This window comes from Callospermophilus lateralis, chromosome 4, assembly GCF_048772815.1.
Source record: "Callospermophilus lateralis isolate mCalLat2 chromosome 4, mCalLat2.hap1, whole genome shotgun sequence".
NCBI lineage: Eukaryota > Metazoa > Chordata > Mammalia > Rodentia > Sciuridae > Callospermophilus > Callospermophilus lateralis.
The window spans coordinates 100,605,556-100,623,994 of record NC_135308.1 but is presented as its reverse complement, the minus strand read 5'-3'; the positions used below and the strand labels follow the sequence as shown (position 1 = coordinate 100,623,994).

Here is an 18,439-nt window from a genome sequence, read left to right as displayed (position 1 = left end):
GATGTTGGCCTCATAGAATGAATTTGGAAGAGCTCCCTCTTTTTCTATTTCCTGATATGACTTGAAAAGTATTGGTATTAATTCTTCTTTAAAGGTTTTGTAAAACTCTGCTGTATACCCATCCGGTCCTAAAGAAGAATCTTAAAATGGCTACCCATCCTCTTGCCCTGCCCTCAGGGGCGAGCAGTTTACCTTATCACTTACCCTCAGTGGTTCCCTGTGCGGCCCACCAAATGCCGCAGTCTGGCTGGGCACAATTCAGGAGCCACTTGTCAGAAGAAACAAACTTTACTTTTAGAACCACACACCAAACCACACAGCTCCTCGGGAAAAACCTTCAGAGCCCAACTGCCACCACCAGCTTCCCACAAGCCTCTCAACCTCCCCCACTCCTCCTGCTCTTGAGGCCGAATGGCTGGGTCGTGTGGGCAGTGCCAAAAAAAGTCCTCCAATGAGCAGCTCTGTGGTCTGAAAGGGTGGGGAAACAGCCCAATGAGTATCACCGCAGAGGAGCCAATCAGTTGGCAGCTAGAAGTTTGCTGGGGCTGCTGTGAGCCAATCATCAGCTGGCAGCTGGAAGTTTGCTGGCAGCTGGAAGTTTGCTGGCAGCTGGAAGTTGCTGGGGCCCCTTGGGCTGTGGCTCTCAACACATAGGAGGAGGAGGATTTTATATCAAATGGGAGAATATTGAGCAATGGTATAAACAAGGACAATGAAACTGAGTGTGATGGAGGGAAGCAGCTTTCAGACAGCTGTGTGGTAGGCTCTATACTAACCCTGGAGGCCCAAGAGAATTACTAACCCTGGAGGCATGAGAATTAAGAGTCTGCTTTTAGTTAGAGGAAATGGCATGAGTAGAAGATGCTGACTCTGGAAGGTATATTTATAAAATAAAGTCTAGTCTAGGTGGAGAATATGATTATGTATAGAATACAACAAAAAGCAGCTATGGCCAAATTTTGCAGGCCCTGTTGGAATTAGGGAAAAAATGGTTTTCCAGCAGCAAACTGGCTAGAACAGCTATAGTGTGGTAGGGCAGAAATTTGAAGAAAGATATGCTAGAAGCATAAAAAATAATTATAGTATATTTATTTTCTATTATAGCACACATTTATTATGTCATAATTTCTGTGGGTCAGGAATCCAGGCACAGCTTAGCTGGGTCCTCTGTTTAGGATCGTACAACACTCAGAACAAGGCTCAATAGGGGATTATTCACTTTTGTTAGCAGAATTTAGTAACTGTGGCTTTGTGTCAAAGCTGCCCATATTTCCCTCCGGGGGCCTTCCAAAATAAGCCTTCTGCCTCCTACAACATAGAATCTTGCTTCTTTAAAGTCAGCAAGGGAATGAAAGAGTTCAGCTTAACAGCACTATTATCTTACATACTTGACCACATATGTCTTGTTACCTTTGCCAGCTTCTGTTGGGTTAGACTCAAGTCACAGATTCTTCCCACATTCAAGGGCAGAAGAATGCACAGGACATGAATATCAGGAAATGCAGATCAGAGATCTGCTCTAGACTGTACTGAGAAGAAGTGGTTTATGACACAAGCACTCAGATTCTGAATTGAGGTGCTTATTAGTGCAAATGGAAGAATCAGATTCAAGAAAGTATCTAGGAAATACTTTTTATTTGTGTTGAAGATTAAACCTAGGACCTTGTATATTCAAGTGAATGTTCTACTACTAAGCTATATCCACAGCCCATCAGAAATATGATTATGATTTCTGGCCTGTACTGTGTGAAATTGTATTCATTAATGTCATGTAAGACTCAAAAATATCTTTCTCTGTGTTAGGAAAATCCTTATTTCACAGATAAGGGCATAGCTTTGTAAAAGCACTTTAGTCACATACATTCTAGCTTCACAGCTTGATGTCCCAACCTGGGATTTAACCTTCAGAATTTAGTGTCAGAGTACAAACTCTCAGCCACTGTGCTTTAGTTTTACTTAAAAGCAAGGGGATCTAAAATGGATAAGAAAAGGCAGAAGATGATGCCAAGATTTTAAAACATGCAATTCAGAGATTGGTTATGTTAAATAAAACAGAAATGGCTCGAGGGGCACTAGTAAAGTAATAATTGATTTTGCTTATACCATATGCCAGGCAGGATGCTAAGCATGCAGATGCACAATGCTCACACAGATAGGAACATTTAATGTTCTAACAGCCTGGTAATAGTCCTTTCACCTGTTTTACAGATTGAGGAAACAGGTCCATGCTTGTGTCCATCTAACTCAAGGTTCCATAAATACAATAATTTTGTTCTAATTACTGACACATTAAAAAGCACCCATCATATAAATTTTTGCATAAACACAACAAAGTAAGTGGTTAAGTCATGATTTGCAGTTATAGAAGCCCCACCTTTCCTCTTAGAATACATTTCATTGTAGCCACATTATGTTTAAGGATATAGCAGGATATCTAGATGTGAATGTTCAACAGATACCTAAACCCCATCAATAGAGCTTGAAAAAAGAAAGTCAAGGATAAACTAAAAAGGGGTATCCACATGGAGACTATAGTCTACAATTACATGGGATGATGACAATAGAAGGCATAAGCCCAAAGTAAAACTTAAGAGAACACTTTAAAAAGCAAAGAGGGAAGGGAAGGAAGGAAGGATATCAGAAATATCAACCACCACAGAGTAAATAAAAGAGATCATAGATGGCATTTTGGTGAGCAGATTCAGGAAAATAGACCCCAACTAAGTCAGCTGGCAGGTGACAGGGTATGGGAAAGGGAATGGGAAGGAAAGTGAGAATGTAGAGTTCATGAGTAGAAGTGCCTCTGTGATTTTGGAAGAGCTAGTAGTAGTAATATGAGAAGGTTAAACACTTGAATAGGAGAGATCTGTGTAATAGACAGAAGGGAAGGCTCAAGTAGGAAGAAACTAAAGATGACAGGAATAGACCTTATGGAAAATAACCCCAGAGGATGCAGGAGAAGAATAAGATACAAAATGATTGACACAAAGGGCAGTTCTTAGAAAAGATGAATAACATACCTCTGGATGCAGAAGAGCTCGCCTCTATTTTTTGTTTCTGGGAAAGATTTTTTTATTTTCAAAAAAGAAAAGTAGAGGTTGAGTAAAGAAAATTTTATGTTCAAACTGAAGGTCCTCAGTTCTCCTTTTTTCTTTGTATAGTACTTGGTTCCTTATGCATGCTAAGCAAACACTCCACCACTGAGCCCTGTCCCTGACCCCCCTCAATTCTTCTTTAACAAGGAGACAAATTCATCTCCTTAGAAACCACAGGGAAAGATTTCAGGACTAGAAGATAGTAAGAAATATTTTATTGAGTTGAAACAACAGTTGACAAAAGTTTATTGACTACTTTGAATTAGATAGGTAATTCAGTAGAGAAGACAACAAAGGATTAAATAAGCATTATTAGGGACCCCACTAAGATGAATTAGCATGAAAGATTAATGGAGCCCACAAGCATAGTTTTATAACTTTGGCCAACTTATAATAAGTGGTTGTTGAAGGAAATTAGTAATATCACACTGAGTTGGAAACTGAGATGGTAAGATGGCAAACAAGTATAGAGGAAGGATGGCTTCTACAGGCCAGTGAAGAGAGTAGAGTATTGGCATGGTCTGAGCTGAGTAATGAAGCAAATGCATACTGGAAGTTCAGAAACTAAAGTTTTGGCTGTAGTTCATATTATCAAAAGTAAGGAAATAAAGTGTGATCATAAAATGAATGTTCAAAGGTTTGATGTCTTAGAATAAAATATTACTTCCATCAAACTATAAAATGTGCGCACACGCACGCTGTCTCTCTTTCCCTCTCTCTCTCCTTTTAGAATAAATAATGAAGTATTAGCCCAATGAATTAGATGGGCAAGAAGTAAAAATGAATGTGGTACAGTATGAAAGGAGGTAGAAAAAGGACTGACAAAGCATCTAAATCATCAAGACAGGTGGGATGTTATAAGTAGTTCATACACACTATAAAAAAAGTAGGCTTGAATGTCAAGGTTCAGAGGTTGACAAAAACAGTGTTTTTGAGACTAGTCGTTTTTTTTGTTTTTGTTTTGTTTTGTTTTGTTTTGTTTTGCTGGGGAATACCAGGGATTGAACCCAGGGACACTTAACCACTGAGCCACATCCCAACATCCCCATTTTTTTTTAATTTGTTGAGTTGCATAGGGCCTCAACAAGTTGCTGAGGATGGCTTTGAACTCGAAATCCTCCTGCCTTAGTCTTCTGAGCCACTGAGATTACAGGCATGAGCCCAGCCAGACTAATTGTATCTTTAGGGGCAATTAAGGTAAACACATTTTAGTTCAATTTCAGAATTAATATAAACCAAGGACATTTTGCTTCACTATAGAACAAGAAGGTAAGATCATCAGGAATAACTGATGGAAAAGCAGTGACATTGAGCAGGAGACAGATGATTATTTGGAATCAGATCTAAATTATTGTTACTGTTCTGTTTGCTTCCTTTATCCACCCTATCACCTCTTTACAGCCTATGAGTTCTCATCCCCATTTCACAGATGAAAAACCTTTGGTTCTGAAATTTGGAACACTGGCTCCATAGTATTCTTCTAGAACAAAGGTCTAATTTATACAGAGATGGGTAAAAAATAGTTCATTTCTTTGGATTGCCCTAGAATTATATTAGCTTTAAAATGTTCTGTATGAGCTTACATACATATTTAATAATTTTTTTTCAAGAAAACCATTTGTACCCTTTATCTTAAGACATTAAGGGATTTCCAACACATCTAACCATGTCCTAAAACACTTATTATATTGCCTTATTTTTTAGGTGTGAAAATGAAACCAAGTTCAAAACAGAAGAAGTATTTTGGGCTTACAATTTCTGCCCTACTCCATACTCTTGGACTGCACTTCTGGGCCTTATTTTATATCTTGTTTTCTTTGCACCTGGTAAGCAAAGGCTTTGTTGTTGTTATTGTCTTAAATTATCTCCTTTTAGAATAAAAGTTACTATTTTGCACAATTTTTACATGCTATTTTACAGAAGCACAGAAGCTTTAATTTTTTTTTTATTTTTTAGGAATGGGACCAATGCCTTGGACTGTGAATTCTGAAATATATCCCCTTTGGGCAAGAAGTACAGGAAATGCATGTTCATCTGGAATAAACTGGATTTTCAATGTTCTGGTTTCACTGACATTTTTACACACAGCAGAATATCTTACATACTATGGTAAGAGCCTGGTTTGATCTTGAGGCTTATGGCTATTTCTCATCCACTCTCGTAACCCCAAATATCTCCCCTCTACCTCCCCAGTTGGACATCTTCACAGTATAGCTTTCAGTTTAACAAACAATAGAAAGATGAAGGCAGGGCCAACAAGATACCCAGTAACAGGGAAGCACTCAAGTCTAGGAGTACAGTCAGTGGAGGGCAGAAAGTAAATTACACAAATACTGAAAGATATGATATGTTGTGCTCATGCCTCCCACCTATGCTGTTCAGGCCACGCCCTGTACCTTTCAGTTTCTTTAAGGCCAGTACTTCCACAACTGTGACAAGAGTGTTCAAATGAAAAACGTGGAGACCATATTTCAAAAACAACAATACTGGGAAATAGCTGGGTTACAAAAATACTTTGGGAAGCTGTTTCAAATCCTTTGTACTTAAGCGAAAAGACATTATTTTTTTCTTTTCTTTTCTTTTCTTTTTTTTTTTTTTTTAAAGAGAACTCTGTGGGCTGGGGCTGTAGCTCAGAGCGCTTGCCTAGCACTATGAGGCACTGGGGTTTGATCCTTAGCACTGCATAAAAAAATAAATAAAATAAAGGCATGCTGTCCATCTACAAAAAAAAAAAAATTTAAAAAGAGGGTTCTGCCTTGTTCGTCCAACTTCATAGGTTCTGACAGGAAATGCAAGGTATTCAATCTAAACAGTGAAATGCAAGGTATTCATTATCATCTCCCCATAAGCCTTGGTAGAGCTTGTGGAAATCCACTCTTCCAGAAAACCTGTTCTGATTCCCTTCCCCATCTCACCTCAGTCATGCTCCAGGAACTTTTATAATTCCAGTTACAGAACATGCTTACTGGCCTTCTTCCCAACACTCTACCACTAGACCATAAATCCCTAGAGAGAAACTATATTCCTGAGTCCTTCCATGGCATTTTATTCACCAGATAAGCACTCAAAAGTGTTTGCCCAGTGAATAAATACATGAATGAATTTTGTAGATAAATGATTACAAGGAAACATAAAAATCTATTTCCCTTCTCATCAAAACATATTAAATTGGTATCTGCTTTTAATTTATACTATTTATCCAATGATTTTATATTTTTATAACTCTTCTAATCACTACTTAGAACACTTAGAAATAATTATTTTCTTGGAAAGGAAATGCACTGGCATTTTAAACTGGATATATATTTAGAATATTCAGCTTTATTCCATTTGGCAATTAAAGATTTTTACATAAACTCATCATGAACTTATCTTCATGACATGATAAATATGAACACAATATTTACTTCTGTTTGTTGATTCTTGAGAATGTTTAAATATCTGAACACCGAAATATACACTAACACCCTGAGAAAGCATTTTGTATAGAAACTCATAGTCCAAATTAGAAGAAAAAAAAAATTTTTTTTACATGGTAATACTTTGGAGAGCAAAGCTATTCCTGAATCTATACTTCTGAAAAAACATGAAACAAAAATGAAATTTAAATGGGTCATAAGAAGACCTTTTTCAAAAATAGCCAGTTGGAAGGTTTTGCTTCTCTCATGTCAGCACATTTGTCTATCTGATCTGCGATTCTCCAAGAGGGAAAATATTTCAGTTCGGGATAATTTTTCTCCTTTTTGTGTGATACTTTAGTCTAATGTTATTGATTTATGTAAGATATGTATTTAATAACCCTGATTTAATATGTATATATCTGTGTTAATCAACTTTTATCCCTGTAACAAATACCTGAGAAAAACAACTTAAGGAGGAAAGATTTATAGAAGTTTCAGTCCATGGTTAGCCTGCTCAATTGTTTTGGGCCTGAGATTAGGCAGAACATCATGATAGAAGGATTAGCAGAGGACAGCTGCTCACCTCATTGGTAGCTGAGAAGCAGAGAAAGAAAGAAAGGGGAAGGGGCCAGGGACAACAACCTTCCAGGACACAACCCCTGCAACCTATTTTCTCCAACCATGTTCCACCTGCCTACAGTTTCTACCATCTCCCCATAGTCCATTCAAATTATTAATCTATCAAATGGATTAATCCACTGATGAGGTTAAAGCCCTTCTGATCCAGTCATTTCCTAAAAGCTCAACCTCTGAACATTGCTGCATTAGGTAGGGACCAAGCCTTCAACACATGAGACTTTGGGGGACATTCCAGATCCAAACTATAACACATCCTAATGCTACATTACTCTGGGAGTATACATGGCTTCTTTCTTTCTTGTTTATTATTATTATTGTTAATTCATAAGGCTTGCCTTATAAGTCATTGAATAATGTTCATTACTAAAAATCATCATTAAAATGTCACCAGTATATCATTTTATATATATCATGTATGGCTAAATGGATTCCCTTGGAGAGCATTATATCACCATTCTTGAAATACTAAAATTCAATGAAACATGATCCCTGATTCAATTTGTATAAATATTTGTTTTTACCCAGTTATTTATTTTTTTAAATTTCTTGTGGATGTACAAGTCCAGGCATGGTGGCACAGACCTGTAATACCAGCAGCTCAGGAGGCTGAGGCAAGAGAATCACAAGATCAAAGCCAGCCTCAGCAACTTAAAGAGGCCCTAAGCAACTTAGCAAGACCCTGTCTCTAAATAAAATATAAAAAGGGCTGAGAATGCAGTTCAGTGGTTAAGAACCCCTGGGTTCAATCCCCAGTACTAAAAAAAAAAATTAAAAAACACAATGGTGAGATTCAGTGATATATTTATGTATGTACATAGGAAAGTGATATCAGATTCATTCCACTGTCTTTCCTTTACCCATACCCCCTCCCTTCTCTTCATTCCCCTTTATCTACTCCACTGAACTTCTATTTTTCCCTCCAATCCCTTATTGTGTGGGTCAGTTTCCACATATCAGAGAAAACCTTTGACCTTTGGATTTGGGGGATTGGCTTATTTAACTTTGAATGATAGTGTCCAGATCTGCCCATTTACCAGCAATTGTCATAGTTATTCTTCCTTATGACTGAGTAATACTCCATTATGTATATATACCACATTTTTATCCATTCATCTGCATAAATATATTAAATATTTGCTTTAATCTGAAATTTAATAAAGAACTCCAATAATAATGCTGAGGAATTATCTACACTGTTTTATAGTCCTGTGATAGACTTGTTACTTTTTTTTCCAAGGAGGAATAACTGAGAAAGTGAGTTTCATTATTGATTTGACCATGACAAGAAGTAGGCCTGCTTACACTCCTCTGTAGTTTGACCAGTCTCAGCAGGGTCTAGGCAGTGTGCACATTTGCCTGCTTTCGATTCTTTATATTTTTTTCAGTCTTGTATTTTAAAAGAATGTCCTTTACTTTCTTTGGCTTTGGAAATCTAGATTGCAAACAAGAATCTGTATCATCTTTAAAAATCTTACTAATGCAGTTAACTGTTTTTAACTATAGGAGTTTAGAATGACAGATTTTGTTACTTCTAATTAGGCCACTGTTCCAAAATTGTGAAAGATCATGAAAAAAAATATATATTGTATAAAGCCAAACTGGATTTGCTTTGATATAGTTTAAAATGTTTCACCATCTGCACTTTACTTTTCATGATTACCATCCTTTTTTTTTTTTTTGTCCCTCCTCACTAAAGATTGGATTTCTGTTCCCCTCCATATTTTTGCTTATCTGCCCTCATAACACAGGACTCTGCTTCCTTTTAGGGTAGGAAGAGGAAGTCAAACTGCCACATTCTCTAAGAGCTAGCTTGTCAATGTCACCATTTTTATGAGAACATTCCCAATTAATCATTTGGTAGAATTGAATAATGTTGACTATCACATTTTTGAGTATCCAAAATTCTAATGGACATGTAACATACATTATTTCTATTCTGTACAGTTTGGCAAAGCAGGAATTATTTCCCCTTTACACAGATCAGGAAACTAAGTTCAAAAGAATTTTAAAAACTCTGCCAAGGGTTCAGGATTTATGGGTCCTGAACCATAAATGGGACTTTCAGGGTCACATTCTCCATAGAGCCATGGAGCTAGACTTCTCTCACTGTGCCTCACATCCTAGATGACCTCATAATATTTTCTGATTTGGGTATAAGCTATAAAAAAAAAATGTAAGCTTATAGTTAGTGTTTTAAAAGAACCATACTAAAATGAACTGATGACTTGTAAATAGTTGAATTTTACTAAAGAAAAAAAATGTATTTTACAAGTCTAGCTCCTGAAAAAGTTAATGGCTCTGAGTACTTAACCTAACAAATGATGTTGATTTAGTTAACCCTTTCATGTTTTTTCTAATATCTCACAATTTATCTCTGTTTCCCCTTCTGTCTTCTTACAGCCCCTCATTCTATTTAGCAGATTCTTTAAGCAGCACTCCTCCACAGTTCCTCAAGAGTTGCCAAGACATATTTCTGAGGAAATTTTCAACATAGCTATTTATTTAGAAAGTAGTCTTAATATGTCTTTCCCTTAATGTGCTATTATGTTACCATATCAAAATGTTTTACTCAGTTATTTAACTTCTATGATTATTCAGTTTAAAGCTATGTTGTATAATTGTACAATTCAACACTTTTTTGGGGTCTGCTATCCAATATATTCCATCTGGCAGCTAAAAGGGCACATTAATTCTCTAGACCCTCCAATGTGTTCAGGCACTGCCCTATTCACTGGGACTCCAAAGATGAGCAAACAACAGACTCTGCCCTCAAGTAGACCACATTGCTACTTACGAAAGAGCAAGTCTCTCTCTTTAGTATCTCGTAACCATTTTACCTATACCTGTTTGTGATTTGGACTATATTATTTATAGACTCATAAACTGCCAGTGCTTAAATAGTAACTGTGAAACCATCTTACTTTATTTAATGAGGAAACTAAGGCACAGAGGTTAAATGACTATCTAGAAGACACTGAGACCAGTTTTACATCCAGGTCTTCCCAGTCCTAATTGTGACACCTTTTCTTCAGCTATTTGTCACATTAGTCTTTCATTTTGCTTTCCCCATCCTATACACAGATAATCTGGTCTGAAGGCCTAGAATTAGGCAAGGACTTTATTATAGTTGGTTGTTCCCCACCAAAGTTAAAATATAGGTTCTTAAACTTAAATGAAGAATTCAATTATAAAGGAAATGCCATCTTGGAAATATGGAGAGAATACAAAGAAGCCATGCATTCAGGTATCTCATCCATCAGGCTTGCTTTACTGAAATTGAGAAAACACAAACAGGTAGTAGTTATGTCTTTATGGCTGTACTGCACTGACATGCATAATCTTACAGCAAAACAGAATTCTCTGAACTCATAGAGCTTACATTACAGTATGTCAGATGATGGAGGAAAAAAATGGAATATAAAGGTCTAAGAGAAGGAACAATGTGACCCGTTAGAAGACAATTGCAATAGTGTAGTGAGGGAGAATAGCTCTTAAGCCACAGATATCTATGAATTTACTAAGAAATTGTCATCTTTGGGTTATATTTTAAAGATAGAGCCAACAGGATTTCCTAACAGATTGAATGTTGGGTAGGAGAAATGTCAAGAATGACTCCCAGACTTGTGGCACGAGAAACCAGAAGAATGGAGTTGCCTGTGTGCTCCACTGAGGCATAATTTAGCAATGTCATTATTGTGTTTGGTTCTGGAAATCAACATAAGAAAGAAATTTCCCCCATCTCAAAGTGCCTCTAGTCTTGTAGACAAGATTTAGATATACACATGCACATAATTATAATACTTCTTGGTTTTTTATCATATAATACTTGTCAGCATAGTGCTATGGAAGCATATGGGAAGGAGTAATTCCCTCCAGTAAAGAACAGGAGGAAAGGCTTCAAAGCAGAACTTACAGCTGAGCCTGGTCTATTCTTGTTATTCTTGAGTTTGGCATTAAATGTTACATTATATTCATAGAGTCAGAACAATTTGAGTAAACCAGGTTAGCAGGTTTTTAGTCCCATTTCCTACCGTGCTTATACATGATTGACTAGGGGGAGAAAAGTCAAAATTGAGTACTCTTCTGACTTAAGCCTATATATATATATTCATACATATTATTTACCATTGCAGGAGCTTTCTTCCTCTATGCTGGATTTGCAGCTGTGGGACTTCTTTTCATCTATGGCTGTCTTCCTGAAACCAAAGGGAAAAAATTAGAGGAAATTGAATCACTTTTTGACAACAGGCTATGTACATGTGGCGCTTCAGATTCTGATGAAGGAAGATATATTGAATACATTCGAGTAAAGGGAAGTAACTATCATCTTTCTGACAATGATGCTTCGGATGTGGAATAGTTACCAGTTGCTGATACCTTTAGTTATTTAAACAAATGTTGGGGAGAACAGCAATTGGTGACCTCACTGCCCTGCTTTTAATCTGATTCTTTCCACAGTCTCATCCTGAATGACTTCCTATTCTAGAATACTTGATTAGGAGGTAAATGCAACCCTTATGACTTCTTTTTTAACAAGCAAAAATTTTAGAAAAAAAATTTACAGAGATTTTAATCTAATAATTCTTCAGCTTATATTAATTCTTTAATCTAATAATTCCTTCCTGAGATAGTGTAAAATAATATTGTACCCAGTGACTTCAGTAGCCCCTTTTCCCCTAAGACCATATATAATTATTAGTGGCAATAGAATCAATGCTAATATAGCCAAATTACATAAATACACTTTTAAAGAATTATTTGAAATGGTCCAATAGTGTTTTATGTCAAAACATAACCTATTGACCCTAAATTTTCTTAATGAGTAGTGGCTTATCTGTGATCCGCTATTAGAGAGTAAATTTTTTTTAAAGTTTCATCAACAGATTCAAAAGTGTGTCTTAGGAGGGCACAGCTGTCCTTATCTCTTTTGGATACCACATTTTCTCTCTCCAGATACTGCAAATTCTTCAGAGACTGACTCTACACAGGATCTTTTGAACATATCAAAAGCAGGTCTTTTTAGGGGTTATTTTCATACTTTTTTTTTTTTGCTTTAGTGATATTTGCACAGATAAGCTAGCAAGTTTTGATAAGTATATTTTATTGTCAAAGAAAGAAAGAAAAGATTTTTATAGATCCCTAATTCATAAGTCACTTAAGAATGCAACTATAAATGCAAATAGTGCCAGATCTTTAACTGTATTTCAGGGTCAGTTTTTGTTCATGCCAAACCCACATCTTCACTCATTGGTTCTGAATCCACTCTTTTGTGCCTTCATTGGTGTTATATAAATAGCTGCTAGCAGACTATTTTTCCCTTTCTTTTAATCCAGTAATTTCTGAAATGAGAGGAAGGAAATCAGTGGCAGAAATAGTCCTGCTATTATTGATGTTTCTTTAATTAAAATCATGGGACTTATTTTTTTAACTTTTTATTAACTCTTCCTAAGTTAATTATCACATTTAATTGTAATTGTCTTTTTCTTAACTCCATAAACTAGTTTTTATTTTGCCATCTTTTCACATTTTTTCTGACAATTTTCCAAAAAAATACCAAGATATATAGATTTGGCTCTCTGTGAGTGTATGTGTGGGGATGTGTGTGTGTTTGTTAATGCTTGGTTTGATTTTCCTTCTTGTCTAAAAATTGAGATTTTTTTTTTATTGGAACAAATTAATGGTTCTAATATATCACATGTTGAAATGTTGACTACTGCATTTCTATAATGGCTTTTCAAAGTGTTCATTAGTTTCTGTGTTCATTCATCACTGAACTCTAAATTCTTACCCTTCCATCAATAAATATTTAATACATACAAAATTACTTGCTTACAAAATCACTTGCTGATTTCACTAAAAACATGAATGAATCTTCTGTGGCCAGTTAGGAATGCCATCAGTTTGATTCATTGTAATAGTACATTTAATAAGGTACTATATCTTAAGTGAAAAGCTGGCTTTTGATAAATTCAGTCTTCAGTTGCCATGACAATTGTCAAACTGAGAATTTAGACAAGGAAGTTCACTCTAAGTCACCAGAAGTACTTAAGCAGTTACTTTGGTGCCCTAAAAATCCTTCAACAAGAAAATTTTCTCCATTTGGTCCTTTCATATTATTAAAAAAAAAAACATGATTTTTAGAGAACAGTGTTTCCTTGAATTAGGTGCTTTAGCGATTGATTTCTAAGGGAATATCAAAATTGATTTTTCCCCAGAAAAGCAGATAATTTAATAGGGAAATGTATTATTTTATTAACATGGGATAATAAGAAATGTCTTATCTGTGTAAAATATTATACAGGTAAAGTGAAAATAAGCTACTATGTGATACAATCAATATTATGGGTAGAAAAACAGTAAAGTTTTCTCTTTAAAATTTAATTTTTCAGATTTGTTCAGTATTGCCTCAGTTCTTCTCTTATTACATATATAGCCTTAATTATAAACTTATACTCAGCTGGGCTGATGCACAGTAACTTTATTAAAGAAGCAACTAGACTCTTGCTTTTTCTTACCATGGCCTGTTCTCCCTGAAAAGAAAATGATGTTTTCAACTTTATATCCATAAATGACATAATACCAGGGAAAATCAGCCACAGTTCTCCTGTCCAATTTCCTTCAGCTCCTCCTTTAAAGGACTATTTGTTATTTATGTAATGATAATAATATTCCATAACTTTGAAGACAGAGAGATATAGTATAAGAATTATTTATAACTTTTTAAAAAATAATAACTCCTTGAAAAGGAATCTTACACAGTTAGGGTATTTTAGATTTGGTGAACATTTATAATACATTAAAATTAAAATATATGAATTTTGCAAGTTTTTTTAATATTATCACCTTTTAAGTTTTCAGTGCCTTTGGCTACCACTATCAACTTGAAAGCATCCCATTTGAAATATAATCAAATATATATTTTGTAGGACAATTTACATAATGTTATTTGACCTACCTATTAAATCACAGATTAAGCATCATGGTTTCAATTGAAATTATTTATAGTAATTTCCTCCTAATATGCTGCAAATTCAACAGAGGTATGTGATGTTTTAGGAAAATATAATGAAGAAGTTCATAATCACTGATGAGGCTAGGTAGAGAGCTGTTCTGCATTAGAATTTAAAATATTTATTTTGTCCATATATAGGCCTGAATGTGATATCAAAAAAGATATTAATATCTTTCTTCAAGGTAAACATACCTATTAATTTTGATTATTGCACCTAACTTAGTCAATGATTTAAAACATGATTGTTTTTAATATATATATTTATAGATGGAAAAAAAATTCCATTTGTGCTTTTGTTCCCAGCCTAAGCATTAGTAAGTTCCTTAATAGGAAATTGTCTGAGAATACCTCTAAAGTCTTTTCATAACTTAATTTTACTACTGAACTAGATTTTAGTACATATCTAAATATTACTTTGTACATTATTCACACTAAAATGAGAAATTAGTTCAAGCAAAGAATTTATAAATTTCTTACTATAACTTCAGGATCTGTTAAATACGGCAAGAATGATCAGGAAAAACACAAGTTGGCAACTTTACCCTTTTGATTTTCAATAAAAATTAAAATGTATTATAATCACAGACCCAGGGGCTAGGGGTAGAGTATGATATTTTAGAAAATACTATCCATATGTAATCTTAAAAATCTCACGTCTTAATTACACTAATACAGTTTACTACTACAGTGGGGAGTTTGCAGGATTGTTGTGATTTGATCTTTATCAGCACAATAATTAAGTATTATTATGTTATCAAATTTTACTATTTTCAAAGTTATAGCAAATTATACTAAATACCTGACTTTTATTCTGGTGTGGTAAATTTTCAATTATAAATTCAGACCTTTTCACTTATTAGTAATAAAATAATTAAACATAACCAGGCTAAGAAAAGAGAATTTATAGTGTATGTTTTATAGCAAACTATTAAATTATGGGTAAAATTTACAGCTGACATAGATGCTACCTATAAAAAAAGATTCATAATTATTCTCTGGGTTAATTTTAATGTCCTTTATTCTGTCACTTTCTATAAATTTTTTAGCCTCATGTATAGTAATGTTAAGCTAATTTGATGAAGTGGTTCAGATTGTAGCAGTATATAAACTGTTGGTACATTCATTTCTTCTAGGTGAGCAATACTGCTGCTATTGTCTAGAAACAGCAATCATTTAAAAATGCCAAACAGCTAACTGCTAACAACTCTTTCTTGTATATCGTCTCTTTTTAGAGAAGGAAATTTTTGTATGCCAAGTGTTGATGTTCGAAAGTACATGAAAAGGTATTTTATCCTCATAACTTGCTTGTGAGTGTAAAACAACATAATTCCTATAAATCTTTTGTGTGTATAAAATACAGTCTGTTGTACTTGAATAATTTGGTCTACAGAATTTCAAATACCTTCATTTAAAAGGAAGTCACATTTTTGTTTTAGACAGTTCATGTGTTTGATTTTGTCATATCAATATAAATGAGAAAAAGAAATGGACTGTGCAGCTAACTAGTACTTAAAATCACAACAGTACTTTGTGCAATTTTAAGACGTTAGTAAATTTAACATTATTCCATTTCATTTAAAGATCAAAAAAGATCAGACTTTAACTCTGGCCAAAGTAGAAATTTATGTTCTACATGTCGAAATTGTTTCCTAGCAGCTTTTGGACTATATCTCACATAATGTTATAGTATCTTTTATTTGTAATAAATGTTCAGATTTCTCTTTAGAAGCTCTAATGTACATCTAGATAAAAACAGTTTTATGCTTTTAAAAATGTATGTATTTCAAACTGTATATTTTAATTTGAGTGCATGTTACATAGTGTTACTTCATATGTCTTGGCAAATTCAATATATTTATTCTCACATGTGACATGGGATATCGATGAAAAATTATGAATATGTATTATTTCCTTAAATCATCTTAACCTATGCTGTATCAAAAGTATTGTATATTTTATGGAGATTTAGTGCTATACATGTATATGTTTTTTAAGTTATTTTATTGAAGTTCAATCTTTACATAAAATTTAAATCTTTTTTTATAAAAATGTCAGTGCCACAACTGTAATGAAAATAATCCAATAAACTTTAAAATAATTCATTACTCATAATTCCCTTGTACTTTTTTCTATACTTCTCTTCCTTGGATTTTAGCAGTCTACTTCTATATATTAATGCAGTTCTATCTATTTTAATATTTCTTTCAATTGAAAGAAACTGGAAAATATTTAAATAAAAAAATGTTTAATATTTTAGATAATTCAGTTGCCTTCAGAAATTTTTTTTTTTGTTTGTCACTTTGTGAAAATGAAAACAAAATATCTGCTGAATGGTCAGCTGAATAGGTCCTTCTGGAACTCTTTTGCTTTCCATTGCTATTCTGTCTTAATCATAGCTTTTATTAGCAAAGAAATACATGCTTGATATGGGTAGTCACCAGACCCATCTCCATAGTTAGTTAGATGAGTGTTACTCTAAGCATAACTATAAAAATAACCCAAAGAGATCAATCATCTGAAGACACTTGGCATACAGTCATTTAGGGGCTTCTATGCAGTTGCTTCTAACCAAAGAGTTTAATGTCAGCAGTAAAGAAAAATCCTATGGTCAAAATTACTCTTACAAATGCCACACATAAATTTTCCACTTACCTGAACAAGGACACCTAAATAGGACACATCTATTTAGTGGTCAGAAAATCCTCATTTAATTGTCCAGTCCTATGGTGTACCCGGTGTTATCCTTTTCTGCTTCTAAAGCTTAAATTCAGAACATTTTTGTGACTTGCTCAAGATCACACAATAGGAACTGATGTAAATTTCCTTTTGGTTGCTATTTCAGCCACTGCTGGAGTAGATTATTTGGAACATCATCATATCACACCTAGGCATACAGATTAAAAAACAGACAAAAAAGAATTCTTGCATCATAACTTAAAGAGTATCTAGAAAAATAAACAAATACCTCAATTTAACCAGAACTACAGAACAAATCCTGGAGACCCTTGACTTCTTTTTTTTGTTTGTTTGTTTGTTTGTTTGTTTTGCACTTTATTTATTTATATTTAAATTTTTTAAAATTTTTTATTTTTTTTTATTTTTTTAAATTAATTTTTATTGTAGGTTGTTCAAAACATTACATAGTTCTTGATATATCATATTTCACACTTTGATTCAAGTGGGATATGAGCTCCCATTTTTACCCCAAATACAGATTGCAGAATCACATCAGTTGCACAACCATTGATTTACATATTGCCATTCTGGTGTCTGTTGTATTCTGCTGCCTTTCCTATCGTCTACTATCCCCCCTCCCCCCTCCCCTCCCCTCTTCTCTCTCTACCCCTCTACTGTAATTCATTTCTCCCCCTTATATTTTTCCTCCTTTCCCCTCACTTCCTCTTGTATGTAATTTTGTATACCCCTGAGGGTCTCCTTCCATTTACATGCAATTTCCCTTCTCTCTCCCTTTCCCTCCCACCTCTCATCCCTGTTTAATGTTAATCTTCTTCTCATGCTCTTCGTCCCTACTCTGTTCTTAGTTACTCTCCTTATATCAAAGAAGACATTTGGCATTTGTTTTTAAGGGATTGGCTAGCTTCACTTAGCATAATCTGCTCTAATGCCATCCATTTCCCTCCAAATTCTATGATTTTGTCATTTCTTAATGCAGAGTAATACTCCATTGTGTATAAATGCCAATTTTTTTTTATCCATTCGTCTATTGAAGGGCATCTAGGTTGGTTCCACAGTCTTGCTATTGTGAATTGTGCTGCTATGAACATGGATGTAGCAGTGTCCCTATAGTGTGCTCTTTTTAGGTCTTTAGGGAATAGACCGAGTAGTGGAATAGCTGGATCAAATGGTGGTTCCATTCTGAGCTTTCCAAGAAATCTCCATACTGCTTTCCAAATTGGCCGCACCAATTTGCAGTCCCACCAGCAATGTACAAGAGTACCCTTTTCCCCACATCCTCGCCAGCACTTGTTGCTGTTTGACTTCCTAATGGCTGCCAATCTTACTGGAGTGAGATGGTATCTTAGGGTGGTTTTGCATTTCTCTGACTGCTAGAGATGGTGAGCATTTTTTCATATACTTGTTGATTGATTGTATGTCCTCCTCTGAGAAATTTCTGTTCAGGTCCTTGGCCCATTTGTTGATTGGGTTATTCGTTATCTCATTGTCTAATTTTTTTTAGTTCTTTGTATATTCTGGATATTAGGGCTCTGTCTGAAGTGTGAGGAGTAAAGATTTGTTCCCAGGACGTAGGCTCCCTATTTACCTCTCTTATT

The 18,439-nt window shown here is 34.6% G+C and overlaps 1 protein-coding gene across 1 annotated transcript in view; it reads left to right on the top strand.

Moving 5' to 3' along the window:
- Slc2a13 (solute carrier family 2 member 13) overlaps positions 1-16,195 on the top strand; it is a 335,517-nt gene extending 319,322 nt beyond the window's left edge. The window contains exons 8-10 of the mRNA XM_076852769.1: positions 4,800-4,921; positions 5,052-5,204; positions 11,269-16,195. Coding sequence (XP_076708884.1) covers positions 4,800-4,921; positions 5,052-5,204; positions 11,269-11,495 — 502 coding nt within the window. The 3' untranslated portion in view covers positions 11,496-16,195. The remainder of the gene's footprint in view (positions 1-4,799; positions 4,922-5,051; positions 5,205-11,268) is intronic.
- The last annotated feature ends 2,244 nt before the right edge of the window (positions 16,196-18,439 follow it).